Source organism: Manacus candei, unplaced genomic scaffold (assembly GCF_025592945.1).
Source record: "Manacus candei isolate 608988 ecotype Guabito, Panama unplaced genomic scaffold, ASM2559294v1 h1tg000041l, whole genome shotgun sequence".
Lineage (NCBI taxonomy): Eukaryota > Metazoa > Chordata > Aves > Passeriformes > Pipridae > Manacus > Manacus candei.
In genome coordinates this window covers 10,141,384-10,161,952 of record NW_026138089.1, presented here as the reverse complement: position 1 = coordinate 10,161,952, position 20,569 = coordinate 10,141,384, and the positions used below count along the sequence as shown (strand labels likewise).

The following is a 20,569-nucleotide window of genomic DNA, read 5'->3' as shown; positions in this document are numbered from 1 at the left end:
AATGCGTAGTTTTGTCTTCTAGCATTATTCAAAGAGATTATACCCATTCTTCATAGTTCTGTTGCTTCCTCTGTAGGCATGTTACTTCTTTATCTACACTTACACTATTATTCTGTAATACATGGAAGCGATTTCTGGGTTTTCAGCTGTTTAGCACACAAGGTGCTCTGCAGTCACTAATTTTATCAGGGGCATCTTTTAGAATTGCCCCTCAGTGAAGGTGCTGTCTGTTTTTTTTTAATCTGAGCTGAACAGTCACTAATTTTTTTTCCCCCTTTTCTTTGGATACAGACAACAATAATTTGGGATGCTCACACAGGAGAAGCTAAACAGCAATTTCCTTTCCATTCAGGTAATTTTTTGCATAACTCTTTTTAGGAAAATGAAACGCAGTTTTTAATTTTCTCAATGTACTTTATCCTTTTGTAAAAATGTATCTGCCAGAGAAGAGTTTCAGTCAAATTTTTTGTGCTTTAACTATCCTGAGTATCATGGCTTGCGAGTTTATTCTCATTTCAGAAAGATGCAGTTCTGTGAGAATCAGATTTGAAAGTCAAACTGATTCTAAGAAAGGATTTATACACCAGCCATGTCTACCTAACTGAACAATTCTGTCATTATCATATGTGCTTGAATAGTACCAAGTGGTGATTTATGGAGAAAATTTTCAGTGGAGGTTCCTGGGCTCTTTTCTGTTCTTTCTGTTCCCGTTTCCAATGAAGCTGACTTGAGGGAGAAGCAGGCAGATCTGTCATGTAGCTTGCATTCACCACTGCACTAAGATCCTCAGGAATTTCTTAGCTTTTAATTTTGACTTGAAATTTTTCAATATTTGCTCTCTCTGATTATCAGAAGTCAGTTACCAACCTTGAATTTCAAAACCTTGCAGCACCAAAACCTTACTTGGATGGTCGTTTGTAGATCCAATCTGCTGCAAAAAGACAGGAGATGACACAGATACTACAGATCTTGACTATCAGGCAATCAGTGATGCAATCTGAAATTCACCTGAGACCAGACTTGTAAGATGATGACTGGATTTGTGATCCAAACTGGCTAAGTTGTCATAGTGAAGATTTTTAAGGGGTATAGTCAAATCAGGTTTAAAACCACCAAGACATTCCAGGTGATGATACTAGAAATGTTCATCTTCCTGTGTGTTTGCTGCAACTAATCCATCTTTAAACACAGCAGGCTTTCACAAGGTGCTTAATGGTGTTTAAAAACACGTATTTGCTGCTAATTCTAAAACATTAATTTGCCCATGCTTTTCAGCTCAATTTCTAGTTGTTCTTATTCTCACAGTTTCACAGATGTTAATAATATGCACATCAAAATGGTTATTCAACAGAAGACCAAAAGTATGTCCATGCACACAGCAAATCCATACTCTGCATTTTTGTCACTCATCTCCTCGCTTATTAATGCAACTGTCAGTTTAGAGGAGTTGGTGTCTGCTGACAGATTTTCTCACAGTGGCATTTATTTATCTATCATAACTGTTCCATAACAGCAAACTTTGCACTGTAGAGCGGTTTAGTTAATGAGACTCTTAATCCTCTGATCCCCATCTATTAATCTAAATAGTTGTGGATCCAGAACTTGGTTGCCCCTTCAGAATCACATTCACTGACATATAAGCTGTCTTAGCCGTGATGTGCATCAAGGACATATCCCTCCATTCCCCTTTTAGCAAGTGGAAAACTTCTCTACATCTTCCAGTGCAATATGGCCATGTCCATCTGCAGTAATAGACTTTTTTAAAAAATTCTTACTGTACATGCTTGTTTGTCTTTGGACCATAAGGCACAACTGAAGTGTAGATGTGGAGAAGCTAATATTTTTAATTTTTTTTTCAGTACTTCAAATACGTTTTCAGAGGGAAGTAAAGCAATTAGTTGTTCAGGAAGTTGTTGATAAGCCAAAAGCATATGTCCTACACAACCCTCTTAAAATCAGCCAGAGTCTGTCCTCACATGATGGAATCTTTGTCCTCACAAGTCTAAAGCCACAAAGACTTCACCTTGTCATCTTTGAATCACTTGCTCACCAGAACAAACTAACAGCAAATTCCTTCCCATATCTGGAATCTGAAAACCTTGTCTACATAAGGATTAAAGATGGCATTTTAACAATTAAAGTCTAGTCTAGGCAGAGTACACTTCCTTTAATACATACTTCTTTGAAGTTTGGAGATAGTTGGCCTGGGAATAACGTAAGTTTTTTTACTTCCTGCTGCTTCACAACAATTAAATTAGTTTACAACTACATGAACAAAACTGTCATCTTAAAATACATAAGAAAAACTCCTTTTTCTAGGTCTTGAAGGCCTCCATATCATTGGTGCATTAGTATTCCCATGTAACTTTTAAGGTTTTGTAGTCAAAATACATAATTATGCAGATAAGTAGTTTCTAGGGTTTCATTATTCTTCGCAAAACTATGAGTCATCGTGGGGCATTTGATCAAAATATGTATTCACAAAACTTATTTCTTTAAAATGGAGCAAAATAATCCAATTTTGACATCTGGTGATAGATGTAGACTGATGTCTATGTGTGCAGGAACAAAAACTGGTTGATTGCTACCAAGAGAGCTATTTGTACGACCCAGTTTTAGATATCTAAGTGTGTAGTTACAGGACAAGGGGTGAATGGTTTCAAACTAAAAGAGATTAGGTTTAGATTAGATATTAGGAAGAAATTCTGTACTGGGGAGGTAGTGAAGCACCTGAACAGTTTGCCCAGAGAAGCTGTGGATGTGCCCCCATCCCTGGGTGGGATGCCCCTTTCCATCAAGGCCAGGTTGGGTGGAGCTCTGAGCAACCTGGCCTGGTGAAAGGTCCCTGCCCGTGGCAGGGAGGTTGGAACTAGATGATCTTTAAGGCCCCTTCCAACCCAGGCCCTTCTATGATTCTGTGATCTAAGTGCTCTGAATCACACCTAAATTTGTTCAGAAAAAGCCTAAATTAATGGATAATTATTTTAACACTTTTATTGTTGGTTTTTATTTTAGCTGTGTTTCTTACACATTTGTTGCTGCTTTTATTAGATGATATTCTAATTGGTTTTATGCAGTTAGCTAGTATCTTGTGCTTTTGGGAACACTCTGGCAATTTGATTACTTGCATCAAGAATCACGTTTGGTTGTTTTCTTTCAGATCATTTTATGTAGTTACTTCTCCAGTAAACATATGATTGAGTACACAAATAAATGAATCAGTGTTAATTATCAGCACTTTATGTTTCAAATCATGCTGCAATGTAAATCCGTAGCTTTAGGTGCCAGTAGCTCTCTGAAAATTACTTTTTGATTCATACATATCATACTAGATATTAGCCCTGAAGGCATATTGTTATTAATGATGATAGATTTTTATTTACTCTGAATTTATAATGCAAAGCTTGCAACGTAAAAAGAAAGACAAAGAGGCAGTTAAAGAAACAAAATCTTTTGTTTCATGACCCTCATTCATGTTCATTGGAAAACTCAAAAGTAGTCTGCCTTTCTTAAAGAAATTTCCTTTATATTTCTGCAATGTAGTAATTCCTTATCTGTCATACAGAATTATTGAGCTTTTTCATTAATACTGTAAAAAATACTTGTATGTGAAACAATTTCAGCCCTCCATTCTCATTTAGGGAGCTACCTGATGATTCAGAAGGTGATGGGGATCCTGTTTCATTCTGCAGTTCATAAAAATTACAACAGGAAAAACATATTTAAATCTAACAAGCTTGGAATACCAGATATCCTTTCACCTCTGTATTACCAAAGTATCTTTCTGAACATATTTGAATAAGGAATTTCTTGGTTTCATTTTAATAAATTTGCATTGTATCTTTGCCAGAAAGAGGTTCAGCTTTGTTTACTATATACTGGTCTCTTTTTGACACACTCTTCTCACTATAGTGTGCTGAGAATGAAGATTTCTGTATTTTAGCAAGTCTTATGTCATCCTCTGGAGGGCAGCTAAACTCTTTCCTGAGGGAAAAAACCCAAGCAGCAAAGAAACACAAGCAAGCTGTTTGTCAGGAGCACCCTCCGGCTCCTGCGCATGCTTTTAGTCTGCAGTGACATGCTGTAAAAGTTGTTTGGGGTATTTTTCCCATACTTTTTGCAAAGTATGTATGTTGCACACAGGCACTAGTTGCACGTTCATGTGCTATCTCTGTACAAAGTTTCATTAGTTCAGTACTAGTTAATGCCAAACCCTCTACAGAAACTCTTCCTCTCATTTCAGATCAGCTTGATCAATGGTACCTGTCTAAAATCAGTCCCAAACCAAATTAAACTGAATGTCAGTGTTATTAATCCGGGTGCCTGCACAGAGCGATAGGTTTGTATTGGTGGTTGCATAAAGCTGGTGCAAAGGGAGATGCCACCTGTGTCTTTACCTTCCCAGTGTGTTGTGTCTGGCATTCACAGGAACATCAGTTTCTAACCCAGATGGAATTATTCATGGGTTTTTTTGGATTAGTTTTCTTTCAGTTTCTTCACTGAACTGGCTTACAGAGGGTTGAATGCTAGAAATGGCCCAAGAGACATATGTAGCTGGGAGCAGAGAGGGTGGAGGTCATGTGTTACCCCCTCTTATGTAACAACCCAAAAGATTCTCATCAACAGATGCCATGCAAAGCATCCAGATTATCCACTGCAGTAGAAAAATTAATTTGTGCCCTTCAGACAGTTCCTAATCAGCCCTATAACAGGCAGCAGGTGACAGGCCAAGAACTAGCCTGTAGTCTGTTTGATCCATATAGGTGACAGGAGAAAAATGATTTGGGGTAGCTGTTTCTTTGCCGTGTTCCCTGATGTTCCTTCTGTTGTTTGTACTTCACAGCTCCTGCTCTGGATGTAGACTGGCAGAACAACACTACTTTTGCCTCCTGCAGCACTGACATGTGCATTCATGTATGCAGACTTGGCTGTGATCGTCCCGTTAAAACCTTTCAAGGACACACAGTAAGTTTAAGACCAAAATGTTAGCAGCATATTACAAGGATGGCAGATGTGTTTGCAGGGTGTGTTCTAGCACTAAAGGTGTTACACCCCATTGCTTCCCTAAAAACATATTCCTTGGGAGTGATTCACAGTCTGTGAGAAGGGATAAAATGTTCTAAATCACTGTAGGAGGCAAAACCTGCGGCTTAAACAGTGAGAGTGTTTATATGTAGCATGAGCTGCAGACTAAAGGCATGTTAATAAACAAGATTTTGTTTTTCACTAGCTTAATTTTCTTTAGTTAATGAGAGCTGTAAATAAGGAGAAAACAATTTACCCCCAGCCATTGTTCAATTTTAGAATCAATTTAATCTAATAAGATGTATTTGAGATGTATTTCCCCCCTCTTTTCCTGGTGGTATTTAATAACCATCAAAGGCTACTTTTTCTAGCTTTCATTTGTGAGAAAAACTGCTATCATCTACCAACCTGTAATTTAGATGTTAACTTCCAGAACCTGCTGTCTTCCCATTGAGGAAAAACTGCATTTGGAGACCTTTTTCCTAGTCTGTGGTTAAACTGATATTTCGTGACAGGTTGTACATTCCTAGCAACATACTGGTGCTTTTTATGATTATATAAAATGCACCATTTTGCATTCATTTACACGTATATATGTCTCTTTAAAGAGACCAACATTGTTGTAGAGCTGCAATACTAAGAATTATAAACTCCACAAAACTTTACACCCCACCAGTGTCAGTGTTTTCTATTGAACACTTGTCAGAATATTGATGAAATAAATGCCTCCATTTTAAAAAGAAGCTAATGCTGTATCAATCTGTCTTGTTTGAGGGTTTATTTAAATCCCAGCATATGAAGAAAGGATATGAGAGACTTTATGCCAGAACACACATCAGAAGACTGATTGTATTGTTCACAAGTATAAAATTGTTCCACTCCAAAATGCCACTTAAATAGTGTGTTGGGAAGGCAGCACTGCTTTTGTTCACCCCTAAAAGCACCCAGGACTGTAATTTGTGGGTTAACTTGCTCCATACATAAACCTTGAGTGCCCTCTGCTGAGTGCCCAATACAGTGCAGTGACTGGAATATTTACTTTAAAAATTCACTCTTTATTTCAGAACGAAGTTAATGCAATCAAATGGGACCCATCTGGCATGCTACTAGCATCTTGCTCCGATGATATGACATTAAAGGTAATATAATTTCCATTCCTGCTGTTCAGAAAGTAAGGACAAAAATTATGTCTATTTTTTCATCTTCTCCAGAACGATAGTGCTGTGCCACTTAAAACTCTGCATGAACAGTAGTTTCCATTTTGTCCCATATTTCTTAAAAGTTAATCTGAAAGATAGAGCACAGAGAAGCAGGCACTGGAAAAATTGAGACATACTATCCAAATAAGTGTTGCATGACTGATATGTCATTGTCACAGAAAAGTCATACTTTAAATATACATGGATATATATACACCTGCATACCTGTCAACTGAAGCACAAGCCTGATAAGAAGCAGTCGATTGGTTGCACTTTGAAAAAGAATATAAAAATCGTTTTCTTTCCCTTTGGTGCCTTTTTTTTTTCTGAAATAACTTCATTAGAGCCATATGAGTATTCTTTTTCTCTTTTTAATAGTCTTGGACTAAACAATGGAACACAACATATGTATTCAGAGCCCACCAAAAATCTGAATTCCTCTCTGAAGATGCCTATCTTTATCCATTCCCTGTATAGGAAGTGTGTGGTAGCTGTGCTGCTGATGTACATGCCTCTGCTAGGGGCCTGAAGTTGGGTGGAATGAATATATATTCTGGCTCGCAGGCAGCATAAGCTGCTTTACCAGCACACCTGGTACTGTATCAGCACAGTATTGCTAATATCTGGTTTGCAGAAATGCTTTCCACAATAGAGCTTTTCCAGCCCAAAGCCCTCTCTCTCATTCTCTTTTCCCAGCGACATCAAATGAAGGCTATATCTGTGTGGGAATAGCTGTATGTTCTAAAAGCAAAGCCCTCCTGCTGGACTGTTGATTTATGCTGGTTCCTTGAACAAAGCAAATATCCCAGGAAAGATTTGGTTTTGTGGATAGAATTGTACCAGTAATAATTTCCTCATAGTGTGGTTGTGTTAATTAAGACTCACACCTCTTTCCCTTGCTGAGTGACACAGCTGAAGTGTGGGACATTTTTAGCATGAAACTGAGAGAGCAGCAGAACTTGCAGATGAGAGCTAAGTGAATGTCAGTGTTACAAATGTTTCCTCTTCAGAAGCAGCCTGACTTCTGCTGTTCTGCTCTGGCTTTGCCACGTATACCCACTGAGGTTTTCATTATTCTGGATTCTAAATGTATTATTGCAAACTACTCACAGAATTGGAAATTTACAGAAAATGGGGCTGAAAAGGGAGCACCTCGTCTGTTATGCTGCCACAAAGCAGAATTGCAGTAACTGTTCTTGCTCTCTTAAACGTCCTGATCCAGTGGTAGCACAACTTTTTGGTGCCCAGTTGTGTGCTGTGTTTTAAAACCCACTGTGGCTCGGTGGTGTTGGTACCAGTTCAAATTCCTGACCACTGAATTTGGCACAAGAACTAGTGGTTTGCTATCCCTGACCTCACCTGTTTTTAAAAACCTTCAGTGATGGAGACTGCAAATGCTCCAAATTCAGGAAATTATTCTTCTTCCTTTTCCTTCGTAAATCAGTCCTCCCAGACTTCTTTTTCTTCTCTATTTTTGGAGTTCATTATATTTTCCTCTAACTTCTTGGAACATGCTGCCTGTTAGCCACAGAACATGGCTGAGCTTTATGTAGCATTTCCAAAAGCAGTCTCAGGTCCACTGATGGGAATTCATCATAAGAGCTCATCATTCCTCTCATAGTGCAGACTTACAACAACTGAGTTAAACCATTGCTACCTTTTTGGTATCTCTGTGAAACTGAGTGACTAAATTTGAGTTATTTTCCCTGCTGTGAATTAGCTTCATCTTATTTTCTCAGTTAGCTTAAGAAAAGATGGACTAAATTACCTGTCATCTCTGTTGAGCATATTCTTCATCTCATGCTGAAGTATTTGACCATATAACACTGCATAAATAGCTGATCATCTTCCATCTTCTGCACTGTTAAAAGCATGAGGAAGACAAATGGAGTTCAAGAGGGAAAGGAAAATTTTACTTGCATAAGAGAAAATTGCTAGGTTCTAAGCAGTTACTGCAATCTTCTTCTCATTTTTTAAAATGACTGTGTGACTTAAACTTCAAGTTAAAGTTCTCTAAATAGATTACCTTTAACTTCTTTATGAAAATACACTTATGGGCTATGGGTAGTACAGCAACTATTTAATTCTTCTCACCTATTGAATAAATACTATTAGATATGTGACTCCTTCCCCTATTGGAGTTATTTTAATGTGTGTGCCAAATTACTGCATTAATAAATTATGTTTATGTGTATGTATGTGGTCAAGATCTTAAATAAACAAATGGTGAGAATAACATAGGACTGAAATAACTCAGCTGAGAAGAGATTAGTAACACTGCTGTTTATCCCCTTCATTATTACTCTGACTTAGATTTGGAGTATGAAGCAAGATACCTGTGTACATGATCTTCAGGCTCACAGCAAAGAGATTTATACTATCAAATGGAGCCCTACGGGACCAGGCACCAGCAACCCAAACTCCAACATCATGTTAGCAAGGTAAAAAACGTACCTCTTTCTCTTGCCTGCCAAGAAGGATCGTCTTTCTGACATGTAACCCTACTGTCACGTCACCATCAGTCTTCCTGAAGGCAATTCTACTAAAAAGTATCTGTAACTCAGAGGGATGGATACAAAGGGAAAGGATTCATATTTGAAAAAGGAAGGGGGGAAAAGAAGGAAAATTGAGTCATGTGATATTTAACTTTTCAGCTGCCTTGGTTACAGGGTTGTAAATTTGACATTGCGCCTTCACATTCAGCATGGGGTTGTTATGAGTGAAAGTACTGAGGCAAATGGCACCTATTCAGGCAGCTGGAATGGTTCTTAACCAGGGTCAGGTTAAAAACTCACCTGGGCAGATACAGACAGTTTTTGTAGCCTTCTTAGCTAACAGAGAAAAGCTTGGATAATCTTTAAAGATCCACTAGAAAATCTGTGCAAAATTATTCTTTGAGTTTAGGAAATATATTTGCTTATAGAATGGCAGTTGATGGTAGTACTATGGTATTGTCAAATTAGTTCATGGGGTATGGAGTTTGGGGAGGAGTTGTGTCAAAACTGGTTTATTTATTTTACTCTTTAGTCTGGGAGTGGACGGTGAAAAACTTCACTTCCTTGGAGTTATTCTTTTAATATTATTTTTAATACCAATTATTTCCTTTGCCTTTCTCTAAGCCCGTAGTTTGGGATTTACATGGAGTTTAGCAAAAAGCAGCCCTGAAACAAAGCAAAAGGAACCACAGTTCTAGAGAATTACAGAATGTTAATTCATTAAACAGTGTGAATTCACATTAGGAATAAGACCTGTTTGGAACCCTTTATCCTATTAATGATAATATATATTCGACCTTCCTGAATAATAGCAGGTAGAATCTCAAAAGGAGGGAGCTTGGCCCTCTTAGGGCTGTATACAGCACACATAGATAAGCCCAAAGGGTCTTCATACAAGAATTCAGTTCTATAGCTATAGTTCTTAACATAAAAACCATAAAGGCTGTGGGACATATTAGCTTTTCTGTTTCAAACACTGTCTTGCTTAGCCTAAAAAACTCTGTGGTATTCTTTTATAACGTTTACGGTATCACACTACAAATGGATTAACACCCAAAATATTACATGCTTGTGTTTGAATGCTTGTTGCAGTGCTTCGTTTGATTCCACTGTTCGGCTGTGGGACGTTGACCGAGGAGTCTGCATCCATACATTAACAAAACATCAAGAGCCCGTCTACAGTGTTGCTTTTAGTCCTGATGGAAAATATCTAGCCAGTGGGTCCTTTGACAAATGTGTCCATATATGGAATACTCAGGTACTGTTTTGTTCATGTGAAGCGCATGCTGGTTTAGGTGACACATTAATAGCAAAAGCTTAAATGGAAAATGTTGTGTACTTCTGCCACATATGACCTGCCAACCAAGGTCAACCTATTGTGTTGGCTGATACAAATCCATAGCAATTGAGTCACTCAGGTGCAGTGAGGTGACTGTCCAGTACATTTCTGCTCAGTGTTCTGTGTATGCTGAAGTACCTAGCATGCATGAAAAGGTACATTGTGTTGGGTCATCAGCTTTGTGAAGCAGAGGTGTGGATTGGTTCTTAGCAATAGGGGATACTTTTATGTAGTTACAAGCTGAGTTTAGGTGTGAGTCTGATGCTCCTGGCTTAGACTTTCTGAAGAGGAAGTGATAGATACAAAGGGTGTACAAGCTGGGGACTGATGATATTCTGGAGAAAAGTGGGACATCATAATTCCACAGATTTAATTCTGGATACTGATGCCTCACAACCTGAAATAGCAACAAACTTTAGAGAAGACCTTACAACCTAACTCCCCAGGCCTTTACTGTTACAGAGTTGACAAAAACACTCCTACTGTTTCTGGAGGAGCCTGTTGCTCTTCATTTTCAAAGACCAGTTTCCTAATTTCAGCACCTTATGGAGACAGTCATAGCTGGGTGATGGGAATAGCTCCCCCTCGCTATTGCTTTTTAACGTAGTGCCACACGACAGAGAAAAAGAAGGGGAACTGCTGTATCAAATGTCTGCATGCTGTTTTGCGTTGTAGAGTGGAACTCTAGTACATAGCTACAGAGGCACCGGGGGCATCTTTGAAGTCTGCTGGAATGCTAGAGGAGACAAAGTGGGAGCAAGCGCATCAGACGGATCGGTAAGGATCTTTAAACATTGTAAAGGTTGAGTGGAGATTTCTTTTCTGGGGAGCACCAACAAAATACATGCATGCCGTGTCACCTCTTGTGGACAGAGCTAAAGGTGAAGGCAGCTCAAGACATAAATAAGTAGCTCTGTGTAGTATATTGAAAACGCTCCTGCTTTGAAAGGTTTTGAATGCTAGAAGGTTATGTTTCTATTGGAAATGACAAATGATTATGGAAATGGTTAATATTGCTGAAAATGAGAATGACTTTTAAATGCATATTTAACAAGAACAAAAGTAGCATTGTTTCTATCATTGTCAGTTTTTAATGAAGATCATACCACAGCAGTCAACTCTCTAACAAACGGTTTTCGTGGAGCTTTCCGAGTTCGATCCCACAGAAGTTTACCCTTGAATAAGAGTAGCTAAAGGAATGATTCCCAAAGATTTCATCACATGGTAAAGGAGAAATACTGCCATGGAAATACTGATTATTCGTTACTGTTTTCGCTGTGAATGTTACTTTTAAAAAATTGTAGTTGTATCATGATCAGCTTATGAAGGACACACATGGCTGGCTGGCATAACTACTTTGGAGCAGTATTTTTCAACGGGTATTAACAAGGGGCATACCTCGATCACAATTCAGTTGCTTGAGCTTAGTTGTGCCATCTGAGACGGTGCCGTGCCTGGCTTCCAGCAGCTGCTCCAAATGGTCACGTGTCCACTGTCATGCCTGCCAAGCCTGCATTTATTTTGGACCTATCTCAGAAGTGGAATTGTATTTAGGTAACTGAATAGTATCATACCATAGTGTTATCTGGGATGTACCACCAAAATGTTTGTAACCCAAGGGAAGCCCTGTTAAATGTGTGTGTTTCATTTGGGTTTTCTCCCTTGTGGGTTTGTTCCTTTATTTGTGTGCATGCAAACCAGTGCTTGAGACAGGCTGTTTCGAAGCTGGGGAGTGTGATGTTCAGCTGGATGATCGGCCTGTGTAGGGGGACTGCCACATCACCTTGGGAAATGGTTCTTAATGCTGGGTCTTTTCCCTGCAGGTTTGTGTTCTAGATCTGCGGAAGTAGAAGTGAAATGTTTTAGAAGAAATTTCAAATGGACCAGCAGTGAATGTGTGGGGAGAAGCACTCTTCAAAACTATTCTTAACAGCTCCAGAACTGTACGAACTTGAACAAAGTTAGAGTGTACTGTGAAACCAACTCTCCCTGGCCGCAGGTGACTAGTATTTTGTCCGTAACCTTCATCAAGGAGTTAAAACGCAGTCACTTCAGAGGGGGAGGGAATGGTTTCCACCTGGAACATTCAGCCTTGGAAGCATGAAGCCACCAGCTAGGCATTGCACTGTTTGGTTTGCATCTGAGAACTTGCTCTGATGGCTGGGAATAAAAAAAGCTGTGCCAAAAAAAAATTAATAATAAAAAAAAAAAAAAAAGAAAAGAAAAGAAAAAAAAGAAAAATGCTGTGATAAACCAAAAGGGAAAAAAAATCCTCCTCCATGCGGTGTTGTATTTTTTCCTTCCAATTTGGACACTACAGTTGCTCTCCCAAAGGACGTTCAAAGACCAGTTTGTACTGATGAAATGCTCAACTTTGTAATCACAACACTTTCTATTTTCTAGACTACTTTTTTTGTTCCGTGTTTTTTCTATCAGCTGGAATATTACAGCCTGGAGGATCCCAGGCTTAGGATGAAACTTTTGTTTTCCTTTTATTTCTCCCTTCCACTCCCAACTTCTCCTTCCTTTTTTTTTCCTCCTCTTTCTTCTTGCCCTATTTTTATTTTTTTTCTTTTTTCCCTGTATGCCCATAGTAGATGCAACCAGGTGGACGTGACAATGAAAATTTTTGACAGACTGCTTCTCCTCTCTTCTATCTCTTCCTTTTCCTTTCTTTTTCTCCATTTAAAAGAAAAAAAAAATCCTCCATGCTTCAGATCTTAACGTCTCAAGGGCACTTTCAGCAAATTGTGTAATAAGTGCTTTATATAAGAATGCAGTGCTGGGGAAGATTTTTACAGGAGAAAGATGACTTTTAACAGAAAGAACCCAGTGTATTTTTGGAAAAAAAATATTTTTTATGTTAAACTGTTTTAAAAGCCTAAAATTACCAGAAAACGTAGACCAGTTGTGTAATTCAAGCAAAAAGAATGACACAGAGTCCAGGTAACATGAAAGGTGCAGTATCCTTTTTCTCCTCTTTCTCAGAAAGTGCTGTAAGAAAAAATGTCATTTGATACAATAAATACCAGTCCTTTACTAAGGGCCCTCTTCCAGCATCCAGCCATTCATATAGTCTCATTTCATTTTTTATGACTGTTTGATGAGGTACACTTATTCAAAGAGATTCATAAGTTTGAGACTATAAATACAGCATTCATTTTCTTCTCTAGTCTATATTTTTGTTTGTTTTCGGTAGCCAGGAGAAAATGCTTGTGTATCTTCTTCCCTCTAGAGATAGTTCAAATTTCGACAGAACATGGATGTGGCTGCCTGTGGCCTTACTGAGCAGTGCTGTCTTCCACTATTCATTCCACTCAGCTGTTTCTATTCCAGTAAGTCAGTGGGGTTTTACCACTGACTTGGTGAGACCAGGTGAACTGAAATATATTGACTGCATCTGTCACTGTTGAAGAATGGGCTCTTGCCAGGCTCCTGTCCATCCGTGGACCACAAACACCAGGAAGCAGGCTCTTCCATTGCCTCTGGTGGTATGTGGTGCTGCTGTCACCCTCAGCCGTGCACGTGCCGCATCCTGCTAGGAAAGCTCTGGGTCTGCACTTGGAGGCTTGCTGTCTTCCCAGGCAGGTTTAGCCTTGAGTCCTCAGTGTGGTACTCAGAAGACAACTTTGAATACTTCATTAGGTGACATCATCATAAAAGATATATAAATTGTATCTCAACATACATACCACTATAAAGTTAAGGTGGGTGAAATGATCAGAATGACAATGGAGAGTTCCAAAGCACCACCTATCCACTTTGGACTAGATTTCTTTACTGTAGCCCTGACACCTGCACAGATGCCAACTGAAGACTACATTACTCTAAGAGGAAATGATGGATGCAAAGAAGGACACATAGGCAGAGTTTACTGGAAGTGCTGTAACTATAAGGCAACCTTGGGGTGGTGGCAGATGTTACTTAGATCCTCAGAAGTGGCTGAGTCAAACAGGTGTCTTCTCTAGCCCACAGACTAGGCTAGGATCTGTAGGAGAGAGATTAACATATGTAGTACCTTCTTGCCCAAAGTTGATGTAACACAGCATCTCCCCTTGGATTTGATCACAGCCGCTGAAGTGGTGATTTCATCTGAGCAAATTCAGAGCCCTAGGGCTGAAGTGGTGGTGTAAGACCTGATGAGCACCACAGCATCATCATGGAATCTGTACACCACTTTTTCTCCTGAGTTTTCTTCTCTTTATGCTTGCATCTGTACAGGATCTTAGTCCTTCCAGTGGAACTGGTCACTGCCAGCTTCAGCAATGTTTCTTAAAAATACACCTTTGGAAAGGAGAAAAGAACAGAAAGAAATAACTGCTAAAAGTGTTTCTCAATCCTGAGGCAAAAGCAGTTATGTGGAATTTTGGTTATTAATGTCAGGCTTGTTTGTAATTTATCTCAAATAATTGGATGCTAGAAGGTGTCAAGGATTATTTTTGCTGTTAAATGCATTTATGTGTTGGTTTTAATTTTCTGCGCCAAGGGCATGGGCTGTAGATCATCATGTGGCAGTTTTGCACTGTTTTATAATAACCACATGTACCTATGAATTTAAAATCATTACTCTTTTTTAAAAAAAGACTACTTGCTCAAAGAGAGGCTTGAATTTGAATACAAGGGCATAATGTGATTTTATAAAGCACGGTTGGGTCAATGATTTGATTACAGTCATTGCATGTACACGGTTAACTAACTTCCTAAGCTACTTTTTGGTAGCATTTTTGAGAATAACAGGCAAAAATTGCAGTTCTGTGGGCAGCAGAGCAGTGGAGGGCAGCACTGATGGGACTCTGGCCTTGCCTCTGTCCCCTGAGTGACACCAGAATAGGCAAGACCTCAGGATTTGAAGAGATGAGTTTTCTCAATCTGAGTTCAGCAACGCTGTATGACTGACTGGCTACATAGTCTGTGTTTCCCAGGCTGTGCTTTTTCCCGGGATAGCTACTATAGATGACAGTGCAGTGTCCATGCCACCTCTTGCTTTTTTCTTTTTCTGTTTTTTTAATTTGTCAGAACACCACTTTTCCTCTGCCTGCCTACATAGAGGTAAGAAGCCAAGAGAAACAAAATTTGAATATCAGTTGGTTTGCAAAGCCCACGTGTGAGAGAGGCTGCTGCTGTAAGTTTTCTATACGGACCATCAGATATAAAAGCAGTGCATTTGAGGAGCTGAAAAAATTCACCTTCCTTCCCCTCCCCAGACCCAAAAGATTGGAAAATCCTCAAAGGTTCTGTAGTAGATCATTGTCAGCTATTAAGGGAGACAGAAGGTGTAGTTACAAAGGTTAATCCTAGCCTAAGGAGATGGTTTCTTTAGGACACAGGACTTGTGGAGAGAGAGGCTTTTCCAGCCGGTAGTTAGTTCATCTCAGCCTAGACCCACAGAACTGTGCTCGTAGGAGCTCTCACTTTTCTCGACCACAGCGGAGCAGCAGCATTCTCCAGCCAGCAGAGCCTTCCTGCAGCTCCCCTAAAACAGAACTGCATGAAGCAACAGGCTGGGGGAGTTAGTTTTTTTCATAAAATTTCTTTTTATAATTTTGTTTATAGTTCTTTGTAACAGAAGAGAAATGGAAAAACCTAAGTGACCACACAGGATTGTGAAACCATCCAGAGACTTGCTGGATTTTTATCATTGCTGGCTGTCTGGAACTGGCCTGGAATTGAAAAAAAAACCAGTTTCTGAAAAACCACTCCACTCTGTGGGTTAGAAGGATACTGAATCTTTTATGTAGAAAACACTGGGTCCCTTATGGGGCAATAAAGGGCCTGACTTACAGGGTTATACACACATTAACCCCATGCTACATCTTAGAAATTTCCTTTTAATTTGTTTTTAAAAAAAAAAAATTAAAAAATAGCTAATTTTAGAGCCAAGTGAAGTGCACTTTGTCAAATGTAAGGGTCTGCTTTGTTTTTGGGGTTCTTTTTCTTTTTCCCTTTTTAATTTTTCCTCCGTTTTTTTCCTCTTACTGCCTTTTTAAAATATATGGTTCTTTGTCAATTGCAGAATGTTCTTTCAGCCACTCACTGAAATTCTGAATTCTGGCTTCTGCAGTTTTTATTGTCTGTGTCAGACTTGCAGCCAGACTTGGTTCTCATTTCAGCGTTTCCCAGGTTCTGTTGAAACAACATCAACCCTTATTTTGTTTTTCCCCCACCCACACTTTCTTCAAATTCACCTTGTGTATTGTAGCTCATTTGTTTTAAGGAGAGAATCAACAGATCATATTCAGTGTCTTGAATAAATTGCTATATTTTGATATTAGAGAATTCTGTGCGTGTTGTTTCTTATTCTTTTCTGGCTATTTCGCATCCTGTACTTCAGAGCTGGGTTTGGGGGACTTGTGATGTGGTGGTGTGATCTAAAGGGTTACCTGACCTGTGGGTGTATAAAAATCACAGCTGTGCATACATAGCTTTTGTAATACACAGGGCATGGAGACTTTAGCCTCTAATTTTCTTTAAAACTCACCATTAGCAAGTACAGCTATATGTATATCAAGCTATTACAAAGTATTATCTCCAAGCATTGGTATAGCAACAATCAGTGATACAGCAGCAATTAACTGATAGCAACACTCAGTTATAGCAGCACCCAACAGTAGCAGCAATAAAGTGTATATGTGTGTGTATATAATATTTTATCTATAAAGTTATCACTAGTGAAGGAAACTTATCAATAATATAACAGCAGATACAGTTATGACAGGTTACTTACATGTATAGATGTGACCCCAAGCTTATTAAATCTCAGAAGGGGCACAGCCATCCCAGAGGTGGGAGGACAAACCAGACCAGCCCTGGACATGGGCTTAGTGGGGGAACAATAGAACAACAGGCAGAGTCTCCCTGCAAAGATGATCCATGTCACAGAGTTTAGAGTCAGCAAGGTGTCCCCAACAAGGGTCCAAGGTCTTGTAGAACAAGCTCATGCAGACCTGTTCAGGACAGGAGCAAGTATGTGCAGTGCGGGAAGAGAGGAGCTGATTTGGATAGAAAGTAATTTCTAAATCATAGAGACAGATATAAGAGGGTGTAGGACACTACCACTTCAAGCAGCCAACAGAAGCAGTTAATTCTGGTTTCCACCTGGGACAGCCAACAGATTATGATTTCTGTTCCATTTTGGAACTTTTCCTGTTCTTGCAGTTAGAAAGCCAATGGCAGTTACCAATACTAATGCTTTCTCATTCTGTTTTCCCTTTTTCCAGACCATTTTTCAGCTTATCAGATGATGTTACCATTACAGTATCTTAGTTTTGCACTTTCCAAGGGTATCTCAGGATGCCTTTGGTTTCTAGGTGCCCAGCTGCACTTCAGAGGTGCTGGCTGTGCTGCTCAAGGGTGCTTCTGGTCACAGCTCCCGGGCTGGCAGACAGTTTTTCTCTCAGAATTTCAGCAGACTTCTCCTATTGAGTATTTTTTTCCCTTTTAACCAGGTCATCTTTGTGGCTGCTCACATCATGTGTTTATTGAAAATCTATGAAGCTGCTAAGGAGCCAATTTGAGTAAGATTGGGTTAAAAAGTTTCCTTAAAAAAAGTTACCTGAAAAGGAAGTTTCTTCATATAAAATAAATTGGACTGTAGTTCTGATCAAGGTAAATTTTTAATTTTTCTTTAAGATAGCAAGGCTAAAATTCAACTTTGCTTGATCAGTTGGAGGGTTTTGAAGAACTCCAGAGTATTTGAACTCATGCAAAGATGTCACAGTTGTACCCTCCCATGGGCTCCTCTGCTTGGGGCTCAAGGCACTGACACCTCAAAGGATACAGGGGGAGGGGGTTGTTTAGCTTTAACAGACTGGATGCTGTGTAGTTTTTAGTTGGGTTTTATTCGACAAAATGGCATCCATGGTACTTAATGGGGGATTCAATATGAAATGGGATTTTTACTTTGTGACCACGTAACAGGTTGAACCTAAGCTAAGGCTGGGAGATTGTCAAAAGCCTTCAAAAGGAATTAGCAGTCAGAAGAAACACTCCTGTGTGTCACATCATCTAGTTTTAAGGTGTTTAAGGATCTAGAGCATTAAGTTAAGATTAATATATAACATTTGAGAAGACACAGGTGCTAGACAAACTGGTGTGCTGATGATGAGTACCTTACCACATGATCAAATACTCAAAAAAGAGAAAGTAATGCCCTTTCATGACACTTGTGTCAGTTCATGTTCTGAAATCTGCACAGCATTAATGTACCATTAGGACAAATATGTTTGTTCAGCTCTCACAAGACCACCAGCAGTCTTCATAACAGCTACTCAAAATAGAGAACATGAGAGGTAAGACGGCAGCCAGAGGAGGGCTGGAGCTTGATAGGTAGTGCTGTGTAAAAGCTCTCACTTTACCTGCTTCTTAAATGCTATACGATGATCCTATTTTTAGTCATGTCATTTGCAGGAGTGTTTCAAGAAAATATGTCACTGTCAAACTAAAATTGTAGTTTAGTTTTCCTTTATTTATCCTATATATATTTACTTAGCCTGAAAATTATGTGACAACTAACACTGGAAGCATTAAGCAGTCCTAAACACTTGCTCCTCAGTTCTGTCAATTAAAGGGTACTTTTTAGAACTATTCTGGGAAGATGTAATATCAGCATCTCATTCAAAACCACTCATTTTTCTGCCATTTTTCTATGTATCATTTCCAGTCAAGGGTGAGATCAGCTTTGTCCTTTAAGAGCACATGCAATTTTATATCTAAGCTCTGTGGTATAAAAAGTAATTTTTAAAGCTTTGAAGTCTCTTAAGTGAAGAAATTACTCACTTGGCAAGAAATTTATCATTCTTGCTGACTCCTTTCCCAATAGGAAGGAAGATCTTTGTTTCCTTAGAGATAGTTTTTTTCCATTTCCTTTTGAATATATTCACAAAGCCAAAAGAATACAAAACCTAATAACTGCAGGAAAGCAGCTATATCCTCCTTTATGGCTGCAAGATCTAACATCTTTTACCTTCACAGAAGCAGCCTTGGCTTCACTGTGTAATTAATTAGTATCTATCTCAATACAAAAGATCAAAAAAATATTCTTCTCATGACTTTCCAAATCCTTCCCATTAAATACTGGGACAATGTTTGGCACCCTCGTCCTTCACTACAGTAACTCACCACACTCAGAAGTGCACAACAAACAAAAATGGATTTAGTTGGGAAGCACTGCGGTTCCAAAACTGAGAATTATCTCTCCAGGCTTCTGAAAAATTCGTGGTGTCAAGTGAACATTGCATCTCTACATGCTGTGTTGCAGTTCCTGAAAAATTCTGAATATTTTCTTTAAGGGAAAAACAGAAAGGTCTTAAGGTCTTAGAAGGGTTTTTGAGATTTCCTGCACCCTTACAGCCACGGTGTCCTGCCAACTGGACTGAAAATGCAGAGAGTACTGTCAGCGAGGGCACTGTGGGAAGATGACTGAGAGTAAAAAGATAACAGTATGGAAGTTATGGAGAAAAATACAGTTGCTACTTCCTGGGTGGAATGCAGTCAGCATACCTGACCTCCCACACACAATACAATCTAAGGGAGACTAAACAAATGGAGAGTGGAGTGGAGTGCATACACCACAGTCAGGCTCTCTCAAAACTCTTGCAGAGGAGGGAAGTCAACAGTACTTCCTTGCTGATAAGCCACACAGCAGCTGAAAAACAAGGGAGATAAAGGAAGATGTCCTTGAATTAGCAGTTGTGGCAAAATCACTTTCCTTGGACTGACACATGTACCTGTCACAAGGTTATCTCGGGTACTATACTGAAATACTTACCTCCAAGGTAAGACCACCCCCCAGTGAGTAATGTGTGTTACTAAAGCCACTCAAACACCACCTAAACATAAAAGAATAGTATAAAAGTAAGTTATGAATGGGGAGAACTCAGGGAAGACTCCAGATTAAATTCTGGGGTCAGTCGACAGGCTGAACCTCTCCCCCTCCGATGCCTATTGGGCAAGAACTGTGCTCTGTGCATGCTGGATGATCATCTCAGGGTAACTTTTGTTAGGAATTAGAGCTTGTTAGTGTACTGCTTTGAATTACTATATTGCTTTGATACATTTTTGCAGTAAAATGCTATCACAGGCAGTCCTCAAATCTTAACCTGTCACGATTTTATTAATAAACCATAACCCGTTCATGTGAGCCCTTCAAGGGCATTGACAGACTAATTAAACATTAAAAGTTTGAGATAATCTCCCCTTTTCACATGACAGGCACGTAGGGTGAATGGAAACCTAGACTCCCAAGAAGAAGAGATCTGATGGGAAAAGTCCTCAGTGTGGTGTTGCCATCTTTAAAGCCCTGGACAACGGTTGCTTGTCAGCTTCTTTCCCAGAGGCTAGTTTGGGGAGAATCATGAGAGATTCGTGCGCAATGAAATGACCATGTCTAATCATGCACCCACCTTCTTCCACAAAGGATGACACAGGCAGAGAGCCTGTAGTTCAGTCAGCTCACAGAGACTCCCTTTATTTTTTTTATATTCCTATTAAAGGTCCCGGTCTCACGACCTGAT

The 20,569-nt window shown here is 39.3% G+C and overlaps 1 protein-coding gene across 7 annotated transcripts in view; it reads left to right on the top strand.

The window, feature by feature from the left end:
* Nucleotides 1-16,329, top strand: part of TBL1X (transducin beta like 1 X-linked) — a 197,626-nt gene extending 181,297 nt beyond the window's left edge. For all 7 annotated transcript variants that reach the window (XM_051794958.1, XM_051794961.1, XM_051794956.1 and 4 more), the window contains 7 exons: nucleotides 292-352; nucleotides 4,844-4,965; nucleotides 6,090-6,164; nucleotides 8,538-8,665; nucleotides 9,812-9,977; nucleotides 10,734-10,835; nucleotides 11,882-16,329. In XM_051794958.1, the coding sequence (XP_051650918.1) occupies nucleotides 292-352; nucleotides 4,844-4,965; nucleotides 6,090-6,164; nucleotides 8,538-8,665; nucleotides 9,812-9,977; nucleotides 10,734-10,835; nucleotides 11,882-11,908 (681 nt within the window). In that variant the 3' untranslated portion in view covers nucleotides 11,909-16,329. The remainder of the gene's footprint in view (nucleotides 1-291; nucleotides 353-4,843; nucleotides 4,966-6,089; nucleotides 6,165-8,537; nucleotides 8,666-9,811; nucleotides 9,978-10,733; nucleotides 10,836-11,881) is intronic.
* The last annotated feature ends 4,240 nt before the right edge of the window (nucleotides 16,330-20,569 follow it).